At 46.5% G+C, this 18652-nt stretch overlaps 1 protein-coding gene across 6 annotated transcripts in view; it reads right to left on the bottom strand.

Moving 5' to 3' along the window:
• CCDC61 (coiled-coil domain containing 61) overlaps positions 1-18652 on the bottom strand; it is a 106087-nt gene that overhangs the window by 32671 nt on the left and 54764 nt on the right. For all 6 annotated transcript variants that reach the window (XM_063937602.1, XM_063937606.1, XM_063937603.1 and 3 more), the window contains exons 4-7: positions 3323-3483; positions 3094-3246; positions 2598-2808; positions 378-460 (exon numbers count right to left, since the gene is read on the bottom strand). In XM_063937602.1, the coding sequence (XP_063793672.1) occupies positions 378-460; positions 2598-2808; positions 3094-3246; positions 3323-3483 (608 nt within the window). The remainder of the gene's footprint in view (positions 1-377; positions 461-2597; positions 2809-3093; positions 3247-3322; positions 3484-18652) is intronic.

Here is an 18652-nt window from a genome sequence, read left to right as displayed (position 1 = left end):
CCCCTCAGTCCCTCGTAGCAGAGAGTCTGTTGCCAGCAGAAGCTCTCTGAAAATAAAAAACCTAACTAAAATACTTTCTTAATAGCAAGCTCAGGAGAGCTCACTAAAAGCACCCAGCTCTGTCCGGGCACAGATTCTAACGGAGGTCTGGAGGAGGGGCATAGAGGGAGGAGCCAGTGCACACCAGATAGTACCTAATCTTTCTTTAAAGAGTGCCCAGTCTCCTGCGGAGCCCGTCTATTCCCCATGGTCCTTACGGAGTCCCCAGCATCCACTAGGACGTTAGAGAAACATACGAAAGCATAGTTAGGGGATGCTGATAAAACAAACCCAAGGCTTCTATCAATTGGATATATAAATTCAGCAGTGCTCCTCACCCTCTCTTGTACATCGCCAGCTCTGTGGTCAGACTCTTCACCTTCAGACAAAGTGTGCGCTCCACAGCTCGCGCTTCTTCCAGCTGAGTTAGGAGACAGAGTAACACAGGACTGTCAGCAATACATTGTCTCTTGTAAAGGAAAATAAGTCCAATATCAGAAGAAAATCGGGTAATCTGGAAGTAACAGCTGCACATTCAATCCCAATCACACCACCACATGGTAAATAACAGAAGACCGCAGAGCAATCTATTTGTAGTGATTGATTATTTACAGCTCCTTCCAGAACAATGTATAATACGATTGTTAGCATGCACAAAGTGCCTCACACAGTTTTACATTTTTACACAACGGGCCCGATTCAGATGCGGACGGAGGTACACCCTGCGCTGCAAAGTACCAATTATCGCAGGACCCTTTTTGCGTGAATGGGTCCTGAGACACAGGACGCAGTCTGGCATCAGACCGGCAGTGATTGACAGTCTGATGCCGTTTTGGGGCGGCGGCAGCTCCATTTCTCCAAACAGAGGCGTGTCACCACCGTTTAGGGGGAAGAGAAGAGGCCAGGTATCTCCGGGGTTGCACAAAGATTTCCTGGCCTTGACGACGGGCAGCTTGCGTGGCACCATGGATGCTGCAAGCTACCCAATGGATTTCTCATGGTCAAACAAGACTGCAGTGAGGCTTATATAGTATATAGTTTCTGGTACAGGACAGAGGTCCCGATTCAGGGATGTATGCAATGCGGACATTTACGGAGTGGATCGATTATCTGACAACTGTGCATGCATCACGGTCGCACTGCGCACATGCAAAGGTACCACAGCGATGCTGCTCGCAGTGAGGATTTATTTGCAACGTGATTGACAGTCAGGGCCTGTTTGGGAGAGTAACGGGGAGACTGGGGGATACACGCAGGCATGCTGCAACCTTTTTCGGGTGATTGTCTCTGCCTGCAACTGTGTTCCCATACGCAAAAACATGGCACCAGCTTCTCAGATCCTGTGGCCATTTTGCGCAACCGTACAGTTACTTAGGGAGTCAATTATCAAAGAATCTGCCAGAAATGCTGCGTGTCTGTACGCAGCTGCTCTCCCACATTGGGGGTAATTCAGATCTGATTACAGATGTGCTAAATTTAGCACATCCACGATCATTTACTCAGACATGATGGGGGACGCCCAGCAGAAGGCTAGTCCACCCCGCATGTCTGGCTCTGCTCCCCCCCCCCCCCCCCCCGCAAGGCTGCAAAAGCATCGCACTGCGGCAATGCTTTTGCACCCGTTGAGTAGCTCCCTACCAGTGCAGCTCCTGCGCGCTGGCAGGCCGCTACTCCCCGCGTTTCAGGTCGCAGTAGCTACATGTGACGTCACGCATCCGCGGCGGCCCGCCCCCGCTACGGTCCGTACACGCCTCCGTTTGTCCGGACCGCGCCCCACCAGCGGCGTTCTATTGCCGTTTGACAGGCAGGGGCGGGAGGGGGCGTGAAATCAGGCAGAGGTGATCGCTGCCTTTAGCATCTCACTGGGCTCCCGAGGTGCACGTGCGCACTCCACATAGGGATTGAGACTGCGATCGCTGCCGCTGCGATCCAGTCTAAATTAGGCCCAGTATATGTATATGGAATCGCATCTGTGAATACATTAGCGCACATCTCTAAATCAGCCCCAAGTTTGGAAAGTTTCTTCACTATGGCCCTTATTCCGAGTTGATCGCTCGCTAGCTGTTTTTAGCAGCCGTGCAAACGCACAGTTGCCGCTTTGCAAGTGTGCGATCGCCTGTGCAGCCAAGCTCTGCAAAAACATTTTGTGCAGTTTCAGAGTAGGTCTGAACTTACTCAGCCCTTGCGATCACTTCAGTCTTTTTGGTGCCAGAATGGACGTCACATACCCTCCCTCCAAGCGCCCGGACACGCCTGCGTTTTCCCTACCACTCCCAGAAAACGATCAGTTGACACCCATAAACGCCCTTTTTCTGTCAATCTTCTTGCGATCGGCTGTGCGTATGGATTCTTCGTTAAATCCATAGCTCAGCAACGATCCGCATTGTACCCGTATGACGCGCGTGCGCATTGCGGTGCAGTAGAGACCTGATCGCAGCGAAAATCGGCAGCGTGCGATCGACTCGACATGACCCCCTATATTCTAAAGCAAATTTCTATAAGAAAGAGGAGAAGATGAGGCCTACTACCTACTAAGGTACAATTCCCCACCCTTCTACCTGCTCTGTTAGCTGCTGGCACTCCTCCCTCCTCTTGCTGGCCAGCCGCTGACTCCTGCTCCTCTCCTTCTGCAGCTCCATCTCCAAAGTCTGTACCGCTCTCTTCAGGACACGTATGTGACTGGTTTCTTTACCATTGGGAATTTCTAGGTCCTGCCGCCGCTGTAACGCAAGATCAGCCTCTCTCTTTTCCTCGGTCATACGTTGGAGCCTAGTAATTGAAGATAGTATGAAGGAAGACAGTTACTACAGGACAATGAGAGAATATCACAGACTGGATTGTGACAGTGCTTCTTTAAAAAAACAAAACACAATCACCTCTCTGTAATAAATCGGCACTGCACATACCACAAATAGGGGCACACCAGAAATTCCTCCCTCCCCATTTACTTGATGTCATAAACTGATTGGCACCAAATGATTCTTTGCAAAGGACCGTAGAGGAAACAAGCACTGCACATCTGGATACAGCTCTTCAGTAGAGGATAATACTCACTCTTCCTGCAGCTGCCGGATCTCAGGCTCCCTGTTCTCATCATTTGACACCAGTTTCAGAGCAGCCAGCTCATCCTTCAACCCTCGGATCACTTGTCGCAAGTACACAGGGTCTGGTTTACCAACATACGGAAGAGGGAGAGGATAATGTATCCTGCAAACATAAATAAATGAGCATAGAGCAAGGTGGAAGAGAGCAAAAGCAGTCTACAACTGCTCATAATATTCACCTGTCAAATTCCACTGAATAGATAAGTATCAAGTATCGCTTGGAGCTGAGGGTGGAGCTTCTGGCTGCGGGCGCTTGTCGCTGGGCTCCTCCTGCTTTCCTATGACGTAGCAACTCCAGGTCAGCATAGGTCAGGAGGTCAAGTGTTACAGATTCACTGGTCTAGGGAGAGGAAATTAAATGGTTAGCTGGATTTGTCACAAGTGCTCCTGAATATTTCAATGAGGTCACTAATTACGAATAAATGGATAGGCTCTACTTTAACGGACATTGACTCAGGCCATAAAACCATTGTCTGTACTATGTGCAAGTGATGCGTACACCTGACTGGTAACCAGCAGTTACAGAAGGGATACAATGTGGTTCTTATGCAGATGTTCTTGCACAGTAATGGGCCCTACACACTGGCAGATAACAGTGAACGACATGAACATTCTCATTCATTAATGAACGAGAACTCACTGATATTGTTCAGTGTGTAGGCACCAACAATGAACGATGCACGGCCCCGCGCTCGTTCATCGTTGCTGCCCCGTCGCTTATGCGTGCAGGCCAATATGGACGATCTCGTCCATATTAGCATGCACTGTTATGGAGTCAGGTGATGGGGGGGGGGAGGGGGGGGAGTGAAGAAACTTCATTACCCCCCTGCCGCTGGGTCACCCGTCAGCCATCAGGCACCACGGGGGCACATCACCATGTGTATAAGGCCCTTAACACAAACAAAATGGAGAACTCAGCTTGGTGCTATAACAATATACTAGTAGAGGCTTTAGATTACTACCATGAGTATCCTGTTGTACTGCCAGGTTACCATTTAGCAGCATAAAGTCACAGCAGCATCCCCCGCGCTGGATAGCAAAGAAGGGCTGTTTTCAAGCAATGTCTATTATTATTGTCAAAAATATAGAATTTTACACATCTTTTCCACTAAACATAAAAATAAACCCTACACCATAAAGAAATAAAATGAGAAAATAGGATTTTAATACCTACCGGTAAATCCTTTTCTCTTAGTCCGTAGAGGATGCTGGGGACTCCGTAAGGACCATGGGGTATAGACGGGATCCGCAGGAGACATGGGCACACTATAAGACTTTGAATGGGTGTGAACTGGCTCCTCCCTCTATGCCCCCCCTCCAGAATCCAGTTAGAGAACTGTGCCCAGGGAGACAGAAATTTTGAGGAAAGAATTTATTGTTTAAACACAGTGAGTGTCATACCAGCTCACACCTCGAACATACCGCAGAACTTGGCATTCAAGAGAATACCAGCCAACGGCATGAACAATATACAGCCACATGCTGAGAGAATATGTAACACAACCTGTGTGTCAACACAACCAATAATAAGACACCGCATGCCACGGCATCAACAATGTCAGCAACAGCCTGACAGAGAAGAAACACCACAAGAGTGTAACCATAACCAATAACTGCAGACACAGTACGCACTGGGACGGGTGCCCAGCATCCTCTACGGACTAAGAGAAAAGGATTTGCCGGTAGGTATTAAAATTCTATTTTCTCATACGTCCTAGAGGATGCTGGGGATTCCGTAAGGACCACTGGGTTTATACCAAAGCTCCAGACCGGGCGGGAGAGTGCGGACGACTCTGCAGCACCGACTGAGCAAACATGAGGTCCCCATCAGCCAGGGTATCAAACTTGTAGAGCTTAGCAAAAGTGTTTGAACCCAACCAAGTAGCCGCTCGGCAAAGTTGAATCGTCGAAACTCCTCGGGCATCCGCCCAAGAAGAGCCCATCTTCCTAGTAGAATGGGTCTCCACCGACTTCGGTAACGGCAATCCAGCTGTAGAACGAGCACGCCGAATCGTATCACAGATCTAGCGTGTAACAGACTGCAGAGACGCAGGCGCCCCAATCACGCTGGGAGCATACCGGACAAACAGAGCCTCTGTTTCCCCAATCTGAGCCAAATTAGCGACATAAATATTCAAAGCCCTGACTACATCGAGAGACCTTGAATCAGCCAATGCTTAAGTAACCACAGGCATCAAATAGGCTGGTTTCTGCGAAACACCAAAACCACTTTTGGCAGAACTATTATCCGAGTTCTCAATTCCACTCTATCCACTTGGAAGATCAAACAGGGGCTCTTGTGAGACCAAGCCGCTACTTCCGACATCCGCCTTGCGGACGCCAAAGCCAAAAACATGACTACTCTCCAAGAGAGAAATTTTAACACAACCTTTCATAAGGTTCCAATCAGTGTGACACAAGAAAACGCAACACCACGTCAAGGTCCCACGGTGCCAATGGGAGCACAAATGGAGGTTGGATGTGCAGTACTCCTTTCACGAAGGTCCGAACTTCCGGAAAGGCTGCCAATTCTTTCTTAAAAGAAAATTTAGAAGGCCAAAACCGCACTTAACTGGAGCCTAACTTTAGGCCTGCACCCACACCTGCTTGCAAAGAATGGAGAAAAACGACCAAACGACCCAGCTGAAAATCTTCCGTAGCAGCCTTCTTGGGATTTACACCACGGTAAGTCTTGATACACGCCAGGATCTTGCTGTAACAGTTCCTCACGTAGAGGAAGAGGCCAGGGATCTTCTATGAGTAAATCTTGAAGAACTGGATACCAAGCCCTCCGTGGCTAGACTGGAACAATGAGGATCGCCTGAACCTTTGTTCTTCTTACGTTTATCACCTTCAGAAGAGTGAAAACGGAGGGGACACATCGACCGACTGAAAATACCCAAGGTGTCATGAGGCATCTACTGCTATAGCTTGAGTGTCTCTTGACCTGGAACAATATCCCTGAGGTCTCTCGTTGAGGCGAGACGCCAACATGTCCAATTGAGGCACTCCTCAAAGACTTCTCGATGACGACTGTATTTCTCCCGGATGGAGATCGCGTCTGCAGAGGAAATCTATTTCTCCGTTGTTCACAACCGGAACGAAGACTGCTAATATAGCGGTTACCAGTCTTTCCACCCAGCGGAAAACTTTTTCGGCTTCTGCCATTGCAGCTTTGCTCCTTGTTCCGCCCTAGCGGCTCACTTACGCCACTGCTGTCAAGTCGTCCGACTGAATCAAGACGGCAGATCACGAAGAATATGTTTGTTGAAAATAGCTCTTAAATCAAGAAAGCTTATTGCAGACAAGCTTCCCATCTTGACCTTTCCCTCTGGAAATACTTCCCTTGCAAGGACTGCTCCCCAGCCTCCTGGATCCCGATCCTTCGTCCCTCTAGGAGGTGAGAACTGAGCAGACACCTCAGGAGTGATATCCTGGCCATTAGGATTATATTCCGGTGCATGTGCAGGTGAGACCCGGACCATTTTCAACTGGTCCCGTGAAAACCACTCTGGCATTTGACTTGCTCACCGAAAAGGCCTCTTAGGCCGCACCCATCTTCTTCATCAACGGAACATATTGATGGATTGTCACTGCTAATCTGATCCGACTCCGGATCCTCAGACCTCTTTCCACAGGAAAACACAGAACCTCAACCGTTCAGTATCTACTCTGATACCCACCTCTGACATCTGCGTCGTTGGGAACAACAGCCATTCCCTGTGTTGAAGAACAGTCAGAGAGGGGTTCACTACGGCTGGCCGGCGGTCGGGCTCCCGGCGACCAGCATACCGGCGCCGGGAGGCCGACCGCCGGCTTACCGACAGTGTGGCGAGCGCAAATGAGCCCCTTGCGGGCTCGCTGCGCTCGCCACGCTACGGGCACGGTGGCGCGCCACACTATTTTATTCTCCCTCTATGGGGGTCGTGGACCCCCACGAGGGAAAATAAGTGTCGGTATGCCGGCTGTCGGGCTCCCGGCGCCGGTATACTGAGCGCCGGGAGCCCGACCACCGGAATACAGAAGACCACCCTCAGAGAGAAACAACGAGTTTCACCACTTGTTTCTTTACCTCGCCTTAATCAGGAGAGCGTCTCAGTACAGAATAACAATGGCTCCTACTACTGAAAGAAACCCATCATACTGCCATCACTCCGGTGAAATGGCAAACACAATCCTGGACATCAACCCAGGTAAGCTGAATGCGGGGAAAAAAACGCATTTAAACTCTTATCTACCTTTACGTGCTGGAGCTCCCTGGCCTGAGAGATTCCAATCTGTAGTTCAACTTCGTAAGTAGAAATCTTTGTTTCTATTTTTTTTTCTTTTTTAGGGACAGCAGGACAATGTTCTGAACCTGACGCAACTCTGGTATGGCGTTGCGTACTACCTCCCCTTTCAGAGGGGAATCAGTAAGATCTATTTGAAAAATCAGTGAGGGGAATCAACTGTAAACTCCAGTATGTCCCCCTTTGAATTCCATTATTAACTCACAGGTCCAAGTCCATTCCCGGACTGACTGAAGAGTATTGGACGAGTTCCCACCGGGGTGGGCTCCAGCCAGATAGACCCAGCGATATGCGGTGGATGTGGTAGAAACAGAAGACGATGGGGGTAATTCTGAGTTGATCGCAGCAGGAACTTTGTTAGCAGTTGGGCAAAACCATGTGCACTGCAGGGGAGGCAGATGTAACACGTGCAGAGAGAGTTAGATTTGGTGGGTTATTTTGTTTCAGTGCAGGGTAAACACTGGCTGCTTTATTTTTACACTGCAATTTAGATTGCAGATTGAACACACCACACCCAAATCTAACTCTCTGCACGTTTTATCTGCCCCCCCTGCAGTGCACATGGTTTTGACCAACTGCTAACAAAATTGATGCTGCGATCAACTCAGAATTAGGTCCCATATCTGCTTCTGCGAACCTAACAAGGTTGCAGAACTCTTACCTTTTCACCTTCTACTATCTGCACAGAAAGGGAAAAAAGAACGGTATCGAACCGGTTAAAATGACTGCATCCCACAAAGAATGCGTCACCAACCGTTGTGAGGGAACCTATCACACCAAGGTAGACTTACCAGTGGTATCTGCAGAGAGTGACTGAACTGAGGCATCCCCAAACAGCGGTACACCACCACAGGGAAAACTCCAGTATCTCTCGGAGTCAGCCTCAGCATTCCCTCGGTCACCCCTCCTGTAGTCGCACGGCAGCCTGCCGCAATGTTATAGAGAGGAACCAACATAAGAAACATCCCCTCTCTCTCTAGGGTAAGTCTATCGGATGCCTTTCCGAATACAAGCACTCCCCCATGCGCATGAAAACGCAAATAACATCAAAGCATAGAAATAAAATATCACTCAGCTTCCTGTATACGATCCGTTGTGACAGGGCCCCGTGCCGACCAGGAGTTGACTTTCACAGTATTCTATCTGCGGCGGGAAAAGAATAAACACTCGGACTCCTTGTGAGGATCTGAGACCAACTCGTCACAGCCGACCAAGAGCTTTATCAACAGAGCGACCAGCACATGAGAAGGAATACTTTTACTTCAGCATTCATTAGAAATCGTAATATGAATAAACATATTGTAATACACATATACACACATATCCTACATTCGCACCTACGAGTGGTTTAAATAAATTTTAGACTTTTATTGACTTAAATAAATTTATACGGAAATTAAAGTTGAAAAGACATTTTTTGAGGAAAGAAGAAGCCATCATTAGTAATTATGAAGACAGATCCAAGTCCGGTTTAAAACCAACATCTAAATATTATCCCTTGGAATCCAAAGGCAACAATGTTAGCATTTTTTATGATTTGGTGAAGAAGGATTTATGCCACACAGAACTGAAACCAGTCAAGGAGAAGAATATGAATAATCAGGACTGTGAAGCTTTAAAGAAATTACTGAAAAATAACAATATAGTTATAAAACAAGCTGACAAAGGGGGGGGGGGGGGGGGATTAGTTATTATGGACAATGATGCATATGCCAAGGAGGCACAAAGACTTTTGGGAGACACAAATTCATATATATTATTGCAAAGTGACCCGAAAGAAGCTTTTGTAGATGAGCTCAGAACTCTACTTTTACATGGCCTCCGGAGTAATGTACTAACCAAAGATGAATATCAATATCTGATGCAGTCTAATCCCATTACCCCCATCTTTTACTTCCTGCCAAAAATACATAAATCCTTGACTGACCCACCGGGCAGACCGATAGTGGCAGGGATAGAGTCGCTTACTGCAAACTTATTAGAGTATGTTGATGTGTTCCTAAAAAAGTATGTGAAAGAGCTTCCATCATTTTTAAAAGACACTACATCGGTACTTAACATAATAAGAACGGTGGAGTGGAAAAATACCTACATTTCGGCAACTGTGGATGTCCAATCCTTATATACATGCATTGAGCATTCAAATGGCATAGCCGCATGTGGGGAGTTTTTGGAAAGCGACCCTTCCCTAACTTGCACCCACAGGAATTTTATATGTGATATTATGCATTTTATCCTTAGCCACAACTATTTTAAATTTTTAAACCAGTTTTATTTACAATGCTGCGGTACAGCGATGGGAACAACATTTGCCCCGAGTTTTGCTAACCTATTTATGGGAAGTTGGGAGAGAGTACATGTTTACAACTCAAGAGTCTTCAAGGAGAAAGTGATATTATATAAACGATACATTGACGACATTCTAATCATCTGGGACGGCACAACAGAAACCTTTAATGATTTCCTCAGGACATTTGGAATTAACGATATGAATCTCGCTTTCACCTCTACTGTAGATAGTAGATCTGTGGAGTACCTAGATCTGATTTTAACTGGAGAGAATGAAGGGGTTACTACTAAAAATGTCATCAAGAAAGTCGACATGAATAAATACTTACACTATCAGAGTAACCATCTAGAAAGGTGGAAGAACAATATCCTGGCATCCCAATTCTCAAGAATAAAGAGGAACTGCACAAGATCTGAGGACTGATGACCAACTTGAAGTCTACAAGAAAAGGTTTGAGGATAAAAGATACCCCGGGTCTATTCTGGATGCAGCTCTGGAGAAGACAAGAACCCTCAACAGAGAGGAACTATTGACGTATAAAACCAGAGAAGAGAAAAAAAAGACTTAGTGGCCTTTATCACCACCTTCAGTAAACATGAAAAAGTAATAAGAAAATCACTTAGAACCCATTGGAACATCCTCCTAATGGACCCAGTGCTTAAAGAGATCCTACCGCCCCAACCAGAACTTATTTTCAAAAAGTCAAGAAATTTGAAGGACATTATTGCACCAAGTATGCTAAGAGAAGAATCCATCTGCAAGACTCCGATGCTGAAATGCACAGGGTCATAAGTGTGGAAAATGCAACATATGCAGATATCTACATCGGAACAGAAAAACCTTTAGTGGCACAGAATGCAATAAGGAATACACCATAAAAGACTTTATGAACTGCAATACATCATCCGTGATTTACCTCTTGGAGTGTACCTGCAAAATGAAGTATGTGGGTAAGACAAAAAGACCCTTAAAAATATGGATCCAGGAGCATATAAGGAACATTAGAAACAAAGTGGAAAGCCATGCAGTTTCCAGACACTTTGCGTTACAACATAATTCCAATCCAGAGGAAATTACATTCAAGGCTATTGAACACGTGAACTTGGGTGAGAGAGGAGGGGACCTCGTTAATAAACTTTCCAGACGGGAAATGTACTGGATATTCCAGCTACAGACTCTACATCCAGCTGGCTTGAATGAAGGATACAAAATTGCACCTTTTTTGTAAGGTGTAGTATCCTTTACCCCTCTCTCTCTCTCTCTTTTTATCGTTTTTACCTTTTTTCCTGTATTTCACGTCATTTAATAAGGCACGGTCTGCACTTTTAGGATTAAAAAATTTAAATAACCTGGTCTTTGTTGTCATGGTGTCTGTTTGATCCATGTACAGTCAAACCACACTGGTACGCCCAATCTCGTCTGATCTTGGAAGCTAAGCAGTGTCTGGGCCTGACCAGTACCAGGGAGGGAGACTGTAAGGATGACAGTCGATGAATAGTAAATATGGACCAAATAGCAGCACCACTATAGAATCACATATGTTCGTGAGAACCTGGTCCTTGGTGTCATGGTGTCTGTTAAAATTCACGTACAGTCAAACCACACTGATCTCGCCTGATCTTGGAAGCTAAGCAGTGTCCGGGTCTGACCAGTACCAGGGAGGGAGATTACCTGGGAAGATCAGGTACTGTAATTGATGACAGACAATTTCCAATAAATATTGACCAAATAACAGCACCAGTATAGAATCACGTATTTTGGTAATTATCACTGATTAATAATATTCGGACACACTGTTCCTTCTGACGTACTTTTACACATCCCTGTCCTTATGCACCTGTTACATATATTTTTTTTTAAAATAAATAATAGTCACGGGTCTCATCATTTAAATAAGCCTAATGGTCATATTTGCACTATTATTATCAATATTGATATTTTCGGTCACTTATAGATTCACCTATATTGCACTAGGACTTTTAGCACTCTGGCAAGGGTTAAATATAATATACCTGTTTATTTGAGCTGTTGCTATGGAAACTGTACTTCTAATATGTATATATACCACTATACTTTGACATTACCATTTGTTTCTATTATTCCATGTATGTAACCCGCTGCTATGGAAACCATTGTGCCTGGATCCTAGGACTGTCTGCTTATCTACTTAAAGATGGCCGTCGCAGCCTCACTGAAAAGTATACCAAGTATCCCACACAAAATGGACTCTCTCAGATGGAGCTTAAGAAGTCAGAACACCTCCCTCTGTTTAGGAGCAGCCCAGAACAGCCGTGGGCGCATGCGCAATGGGACTTGTGAAGCCGGGAGCCGCCGCGGGCGCATGCACAGTCGCCGCCGGAAGTGGGGCGGAAGTGACAAGCGGAGTCCTCCGTTACCTGTAGTGTAGCGGAAGTGACTCCTAATTACACTTTGGACTGTTCTAAACGTTTTTTACCGTTGTAACCCACTCGTTTTTAGTACTACAGGTTGAGTATCCCATATCCAAATATTTCGAAATACGGACTTTTTTGAGTGAGAGTGAGATAGTGAAACCTTTGTTTTTTGATGGGTCAATGTACACAAACTTTGTTTAATACTCAAAGTTATTAATAAATATTGTATTAAATGACCTTCAGGCTGTGTGTATAAGGTGTATATGTAACATAACTTAATTGTGTGAATGTAGACACACTTTGTTTAATGCAGAAAGTTATAAAAAATATTGGCTAAAATTACCTTCAGGCTGTGTGTATAAGGTGTATATGTAACATAAATGCATTCTGTGCTTATATTTAGGTCCCATCACCATGATATCTCATTATGGTATGCAATTATTCCAAAATACGGAAAAATCCGATATCCAAAATTCCTCTGGTCCCAAGCATTTTGGATAAGGGATACTCAACCTGTAATAAGTATACCTGACCTGGTTCTTACCCCAGCTATGTTGTAAAAATAAGAATTTACTTACCGATAATTCTATTTCTCGGAGTCCGTAGTGGATGCTGGGGTTCCTGAAAGGACCATGGGGAATAGCGGCTCCGCAGGAGACAGGGCACAAAAAGTAAAGCTTTCCGATCAGGTGGTGTGCACTGGCTCCTCCCCCTATGACCCTCCTCCAGACTCCAGTTAGGTACTGTGCCCGGACGAGCGTACACAATAAGGGAGGAATTTTGAATCCCGGGTAAGACTCATACCAGCCACACCAATCACACTGTACAACCTGTGATCTGAACCCAGTTAACAGTATGATAACAGCGGAGCCTCTGAAAAGATGGCTCACAACAACAATAACCCGATTTAGTTAGCAATAACTATGTACAAGTATTGCAGATAATCCGCACTTGGGATGGGCGCCCAGCATCCACTACGGACTCCGAGAAATAGAATTATCGGTAAGTAAATTCTTATTTTCTCTATCGTCCTTGTGGATGCTGGGGTTCCTGAAAGGACCATGGGGATTATACCAAAGCTCCCAAACGGGCGGGAGAGTGCGGATGACTCTGCAGCACCGAATGAGAGAACTCCAGGTCCTCTTTTGCCAGGGTATCAAATTTGTAGAATTTTACAAACGTGTTCTCCCCCGACCACGTAGCTGCTCGGCAAAGTTGTAATGCCGAGACCCCTCGGGCAGCCGCCCAAGATGAGCCCACCTTCCTTGTGGAATGGGCCTTAACAGATTTAGACTGTGGCAGGCCTGCCACAGAATGTGCAAGTTGAATTGTGCTACCAATCCCACGAGCAATCGACTGCTTAGAAGCAGAAGCACCCAGCATTGTTGGGTGCATACAGGATAAACAGCAAGTCAGATTTCCTGACTCCAGCCAACCTGGAAACTATATTTTCAGGGCCCTGATAACATCCAGCAACTTGGAGTCCTCCAAGTCCCTAGTAGCCGCAGGCACCACAATAAGCTGGTTCAGGTGAAACGCTGACACCACCTTAAGGAGAAACTGGGGACGAGTCCGCAGCTTTGCTCTGTCCGAATGGACAATCAGATATGGCTTTGTGAGATAAAGCCGCCAATTCTGACACTCGCCTGGCCGAGGCCAGGACCAACAGCATGGTCATTTTCCATGTGAGATATATCAAATCCACAGATTTGAGTTGTTTAAACCAATGTGATTTTTTAGGAATCCCAAAACTACGTTGAGATCGCCCAGTGCCACTGGAGACATCAAAGGGGCTGTATATGCAGTACTCCCTTAACAACTTCTGGACTTCAGGAACTGAAGCCAATTTCTTTCTGGAAGAAAATCAACAGGCCGAAATTTGAACCTTAATGGACCCAATTTGAGACCCATAGACACTCCTGTTTGCAGGAAATGTAGAAATTAACCTAGTTGAAATTCTTCCGTGGAGCCTTCCTGGACTCACACCCTGGCACATATTTTCACCTAAGTGGTGATAATGTTGTGCGGTCACCTCCTTCCTGGCTCTGACCAGGGTAGGGATGACCTCTTCCGGAATGCCTCTTTCCCTTAGGATCCGGCGTTCACCCGCCTTGGCGTCAACGCAGCTGCGGTAAGTCCCGGAACAGACACGGTTCTTGCCGAATCAAGACCCTTCTTAGTATCTCTTTAAGTTCCGGGAACCAAGTCCTTCTTGGCCAAACCGGAGCCACGAGTATAGTTCTTACTCCTCTCCTTCCTATCATTTTCAATACATTGGGTATGAAAAGCAGAGGATGGAACACATACACCGACTGGTACACCGACGGTGTTACCAGAGCGTCCCAGCTATTGCCTGAGTGTCTCTTGACCTGGCGCTTCAGGTGGGACGCCATCATAACCACCTTTGGTCTTTCCCAACGGTTTACAATCATGTGGAAACTTCCAGATTAAGTTTCCACTTTTCCGGGTGGAATTCATTTATGCTGAGGAAATCTTCCCAGTTGCCCACTCCCGGAATGAACACTGCTGACAGTGTTATCACATGATTTTCCGCCCAGCGAAGAATCCTTGCTGTCATTGCCCTCCTGCTTCTTGTGTCGCCCCGTCTGATAACGTGGGCGACCGCCATGATGATGTCCTACTGGATCAGCACCGGTTGACTTTGAAGCAGGAGTCTTCCTAGGCTCAGAGCATTGTAAATTGCCCTTAGCTCCAGTATATTCATGTGGAGAGAAGTCTCCAGACTTGACCACACTTCCTTGGAAATTTTTTCCCTGTGTGACTACTCCCCAGCCTCTCAGGCTGGTATCCGTGGTCCCCAGAACACAGTCCTGAATGCTGAGTGTGCTGCCCTCTAAAAGATGAGCACTCTGCAGCCCCCACAGAAGAGACACCCTTGTCCTTGGAGACAGGATTATCCGCTGATGCATCTGAAAATGCGATCCGGACCATTCGTCCAGCAAATCCCCTGAGATCTGCCGAATGGAATCGCTTCGTAAGAAGCCACCATTTTTCCCAGGACTCCTGTGCATTGATGCACTGATACTTGGCCTGGTTTTAGGAGGTTTCTGACTAGGTCGAATAACTCCTTGGCTTTTTCCTCCCGGAGGAACACCTTTTTCTGGACTATGCCCAGAATCATTCCTAGGAACAGCAGACGTATCGTCGGAAAACAGCTGCAATTCTTGGAATATTTAGAATCCAGTCGTGCTGTCGTAGAACTACTTTAGATAGTGCTCTTCCGACCTCCAACTGTTCTCTGGAACTTGCCCTTTTCAGGATATCGTCCAAGTAAGGGATAATTTAGATGCCTTTTTTCTTTGAAGAAACATCTTTTCGGCCATTAACTTGGTAAAAGGCCCGGGGTGCCGTGGATAATTCAAACGGCATCGTCTGAAACTGATATTGACAGTTCTGTACCACGAACCAGAGGTACCCTTGTTGAGAAGGGCAAATTTGGACATGGAGGTAATCCTTGATGTCCAGGGACACCATATAGTCCCCTTTTTTCCGGTTCGCTATCACTGCTCTGAGTGACTCCATCTCGATTTGAACCTTTTATGTAAGTGTTCAAAGATTTCAGTTTAGACTATGTCTCACCAAGCCGTCTGGCTTCAGTACCACAATATAGTGTGGAAAAATAATACCCTTTTCCTTGTTGTAGGAGGGGTACTTTGACTATCACCTGCTGGATATACAGCTTGTGAATTGTTTCCAATGCTGCCTCCCTGTCGGAGGGAGCCGTTGGTAAAGCAGACTTCAGAAACCTGCGAGGAGAAGATGTCTCGACTCTCCAATCTGTACCCCTGGGATAATACTTGTACTATCTAGGGGTCAACCTGCGAGTGATCCCACTGCGCGCTGAGACTCTTGAGACTACCCCCCCACCTTGAGTCCGCTTGCATGGCCCCAGCGTCATGCTGAGGACTTGGCAGACGCGGTGGAGGGCTTCTTTTCCTGGGAAGGGGCTGCCTGCTGCAGTCTACTTCCCTTACCTCTATGTCTGGGCAGATATGACTGGCCTTTTGCCTGCATGCCCTCATGGGAAAGGAAGGATTGAGGCTGAAAAGACGGTGTCTTTTTCAGCTGAGATGTAACTTGGGGTAAAAAGGTTGGATTTCCCAGCTGTTGCCGTGGTCCCCAGGTCCGATGGACCGACCCCAACTAACTCCTTCCCTTTATACGGCAATACTTCCATGTGCCGTATGGGATCTGTATCACCTGACCACTGTCGTGTCCATGACATCTTCTGGGTGATATGGACAACGTACTTATCTTGATGCCAGAGAGCAAATATCCCTCTGTGCATCTCACGTACATATATATAGAATGCATCCTATTAAATGCTCTATATGAATAAAATATTTTCAGTCAGGGAATCCGACCAAGCCAACCCAGCACTGCATCTCCAGGCTGATGGCGATCGCTGGTCGCAGTATAACCACCGTATGTGTGTATATACTTTTTAGGATATCTTTCCAGCTTCCTATCAGCTGGCTCCTTGAGGGCGGCCGTATCTGGAGACGGTAACGCCACTTGATAAGCGTGTGAGCGCCTTATCACCCTAAGGGGTGTTTCCCAACGCGCCCTAATTTCTGGCGGGAAAGGGTATAACGCCAATATTTGCTATCGGGGTAACCCCACGCATCATCACACACTTCATTTTATTTTATCTGATTCAGGAAAAACTACAGGTAGTTTTTTTCACTCCCACATAATACCCTTTTTTGTGGTACTTGTAGTATCAGAAATATGCAACACCTCCTTCATTGCCCTTAACGTGTGGCCCTAATGAGAAATACGTTTGTTTATTCACCGTCGACACTGGATTCAGTGTCCGTGTCTGTGTCTGTGTCGACCGACTGAGGTAAATGGGCGTTTTTAACGCCCCTGACGGTGTTTCTGAGACGCCTGGACCGGTACTAATAGTTTGTCGGCCGTCTCACGTCGTCAACCGACCTTGCAGCGTGTTGACATTCTCACGTAATTCCCTAAATAAGCCATCCATTCCGGTGTCGACTCCCTAGAGAGTGACATCACCATTACAGGCAATTTCTCCGCCTCCTCACCAACATCGTCCTCATACATGTCGACACACACGTACCGACACACAGCACACACACCGGGAATGCTCTGACAGAGGACAGGACCCACACTAGCCCTTTGGGGAGACAGAGGGAGAGTTTGCCAGCACACACCAAAACGCTATAATTATATAGGGACAACCTTATATAAGTGTTTTCCCTTATAGCATCTTTATATATATCTCAATATCGCCAAAATCAGTGCCCCCCCTCTCTGTTTTAACCCTGTTTCTGTAGTGCAGTGCAGGGGAGAGCCTGGGAGCCTTCTCTCCAGGCTTTCTGTGAGAGAAAATGGCGCTGTGTGCTGAGGAGATAGGCCCCGCCCCTTTTTCGGCGGGCTCGTCTCCCGCTATTTAGTGAATCTTGGCAGGGGTTAAATATCTCCATATAGCCTCTGGGGGCTATATGTGAGGTATTTTTCGCCAAAAAAGGTTTTCATTTGCCTCCCAGGGCGCCCCCCTCCCAGCGCCCTGCACCCTCAGTGACTGCCGTGTGAAGTGTGCTGAGAGGAAAATGGCGCACAGCTGCAGTGCTGTGCGCTACCTTTAGAAGACTGCAGGAGTCTTCAGCCGCCGATTCTGGACCTCTTCTTACTTCAGCATCTGCAAGGGGGCCGGCGGCGCGGCTCCGGTGACCATCCAGGCTGTACCTGTGATCGTCCCTCTGGAGCTGATGTCCAGTAGCCAAGAAGCCAATCCATCCTGCACGCAGGTGAGTTCACTCCTTCTCCCCTAAGTCCCTCGTTGCAGTGATCCTGTTGCCAGCAGGACTCACTGTAAAATAAAAAACCTAAGCTAAACTTTCTCTAAGCAGCTCTTTAGGAGAGCCACCTAGATTGCACCCTTCTCGGCCGGGCACAAAAATCTAACTGGAGTCTGGAGGAGGGTCATAGGGGGAGGAGCCAGTGCACACCACCTGATCGGAAAGCTTTACTTTTTGTGCCCTGTCTCCTGCGGAGCCGCTATTCCCCATGGTCCTTTCAGGAACCCCAGCATCCACAAGGACGATAGAGAAATGAGCTTTTTTAACGTTTATTGTATAATTATATCACATGACCTATTATGATGTCACAACCCCCTACCTAAGTGATATGGGTATAAATAGACATGCAGCTTTATTCTGTCCCTACCCCTTAAAGAAGTCTGTTGAGACGAAACGCGTTGGACCTGTACTGACCACCCACTGTTTTCAAGTTAAAGTTTGAATTCCTATCCTTTTATACCTTTCGTATAGTCCTTTATATGAAAAAAATAATAAATTTTCTTGTATTTTAAACCCTATTTTGAAACGGTTTTAACTCTCGTATATATTAAAACTTATTTTTATAATTTTATAACATCTTTTGGCTTTTAATTTTAAAGCATATTAAACCACTGTTTTTAGCCGCACTTGTCGCCGGTACCCCTATCCCCCCATTTCTTATACATTTTAACAATACTATACCAGTGTTGTA

Source organism: Pseudophryne corroboree, chromosome 8 (genome assembly GCF_028390025.1).
Source record: "Pseudophryne corroboree isolate aPseCor3 chromosome 8, aPseCor3.hap2, whole genome shotgun sequence".
Classification (NCBI taxonomy): Eukaryota; Metazoa; Chordata; class Amphibia; order Anura; family Myobatrachidae; genus Pseudophryne; species Pseudophryne corroboree.
This window is presented reverse-complemented; position numbering and strand designations above follow the sequence as displayed.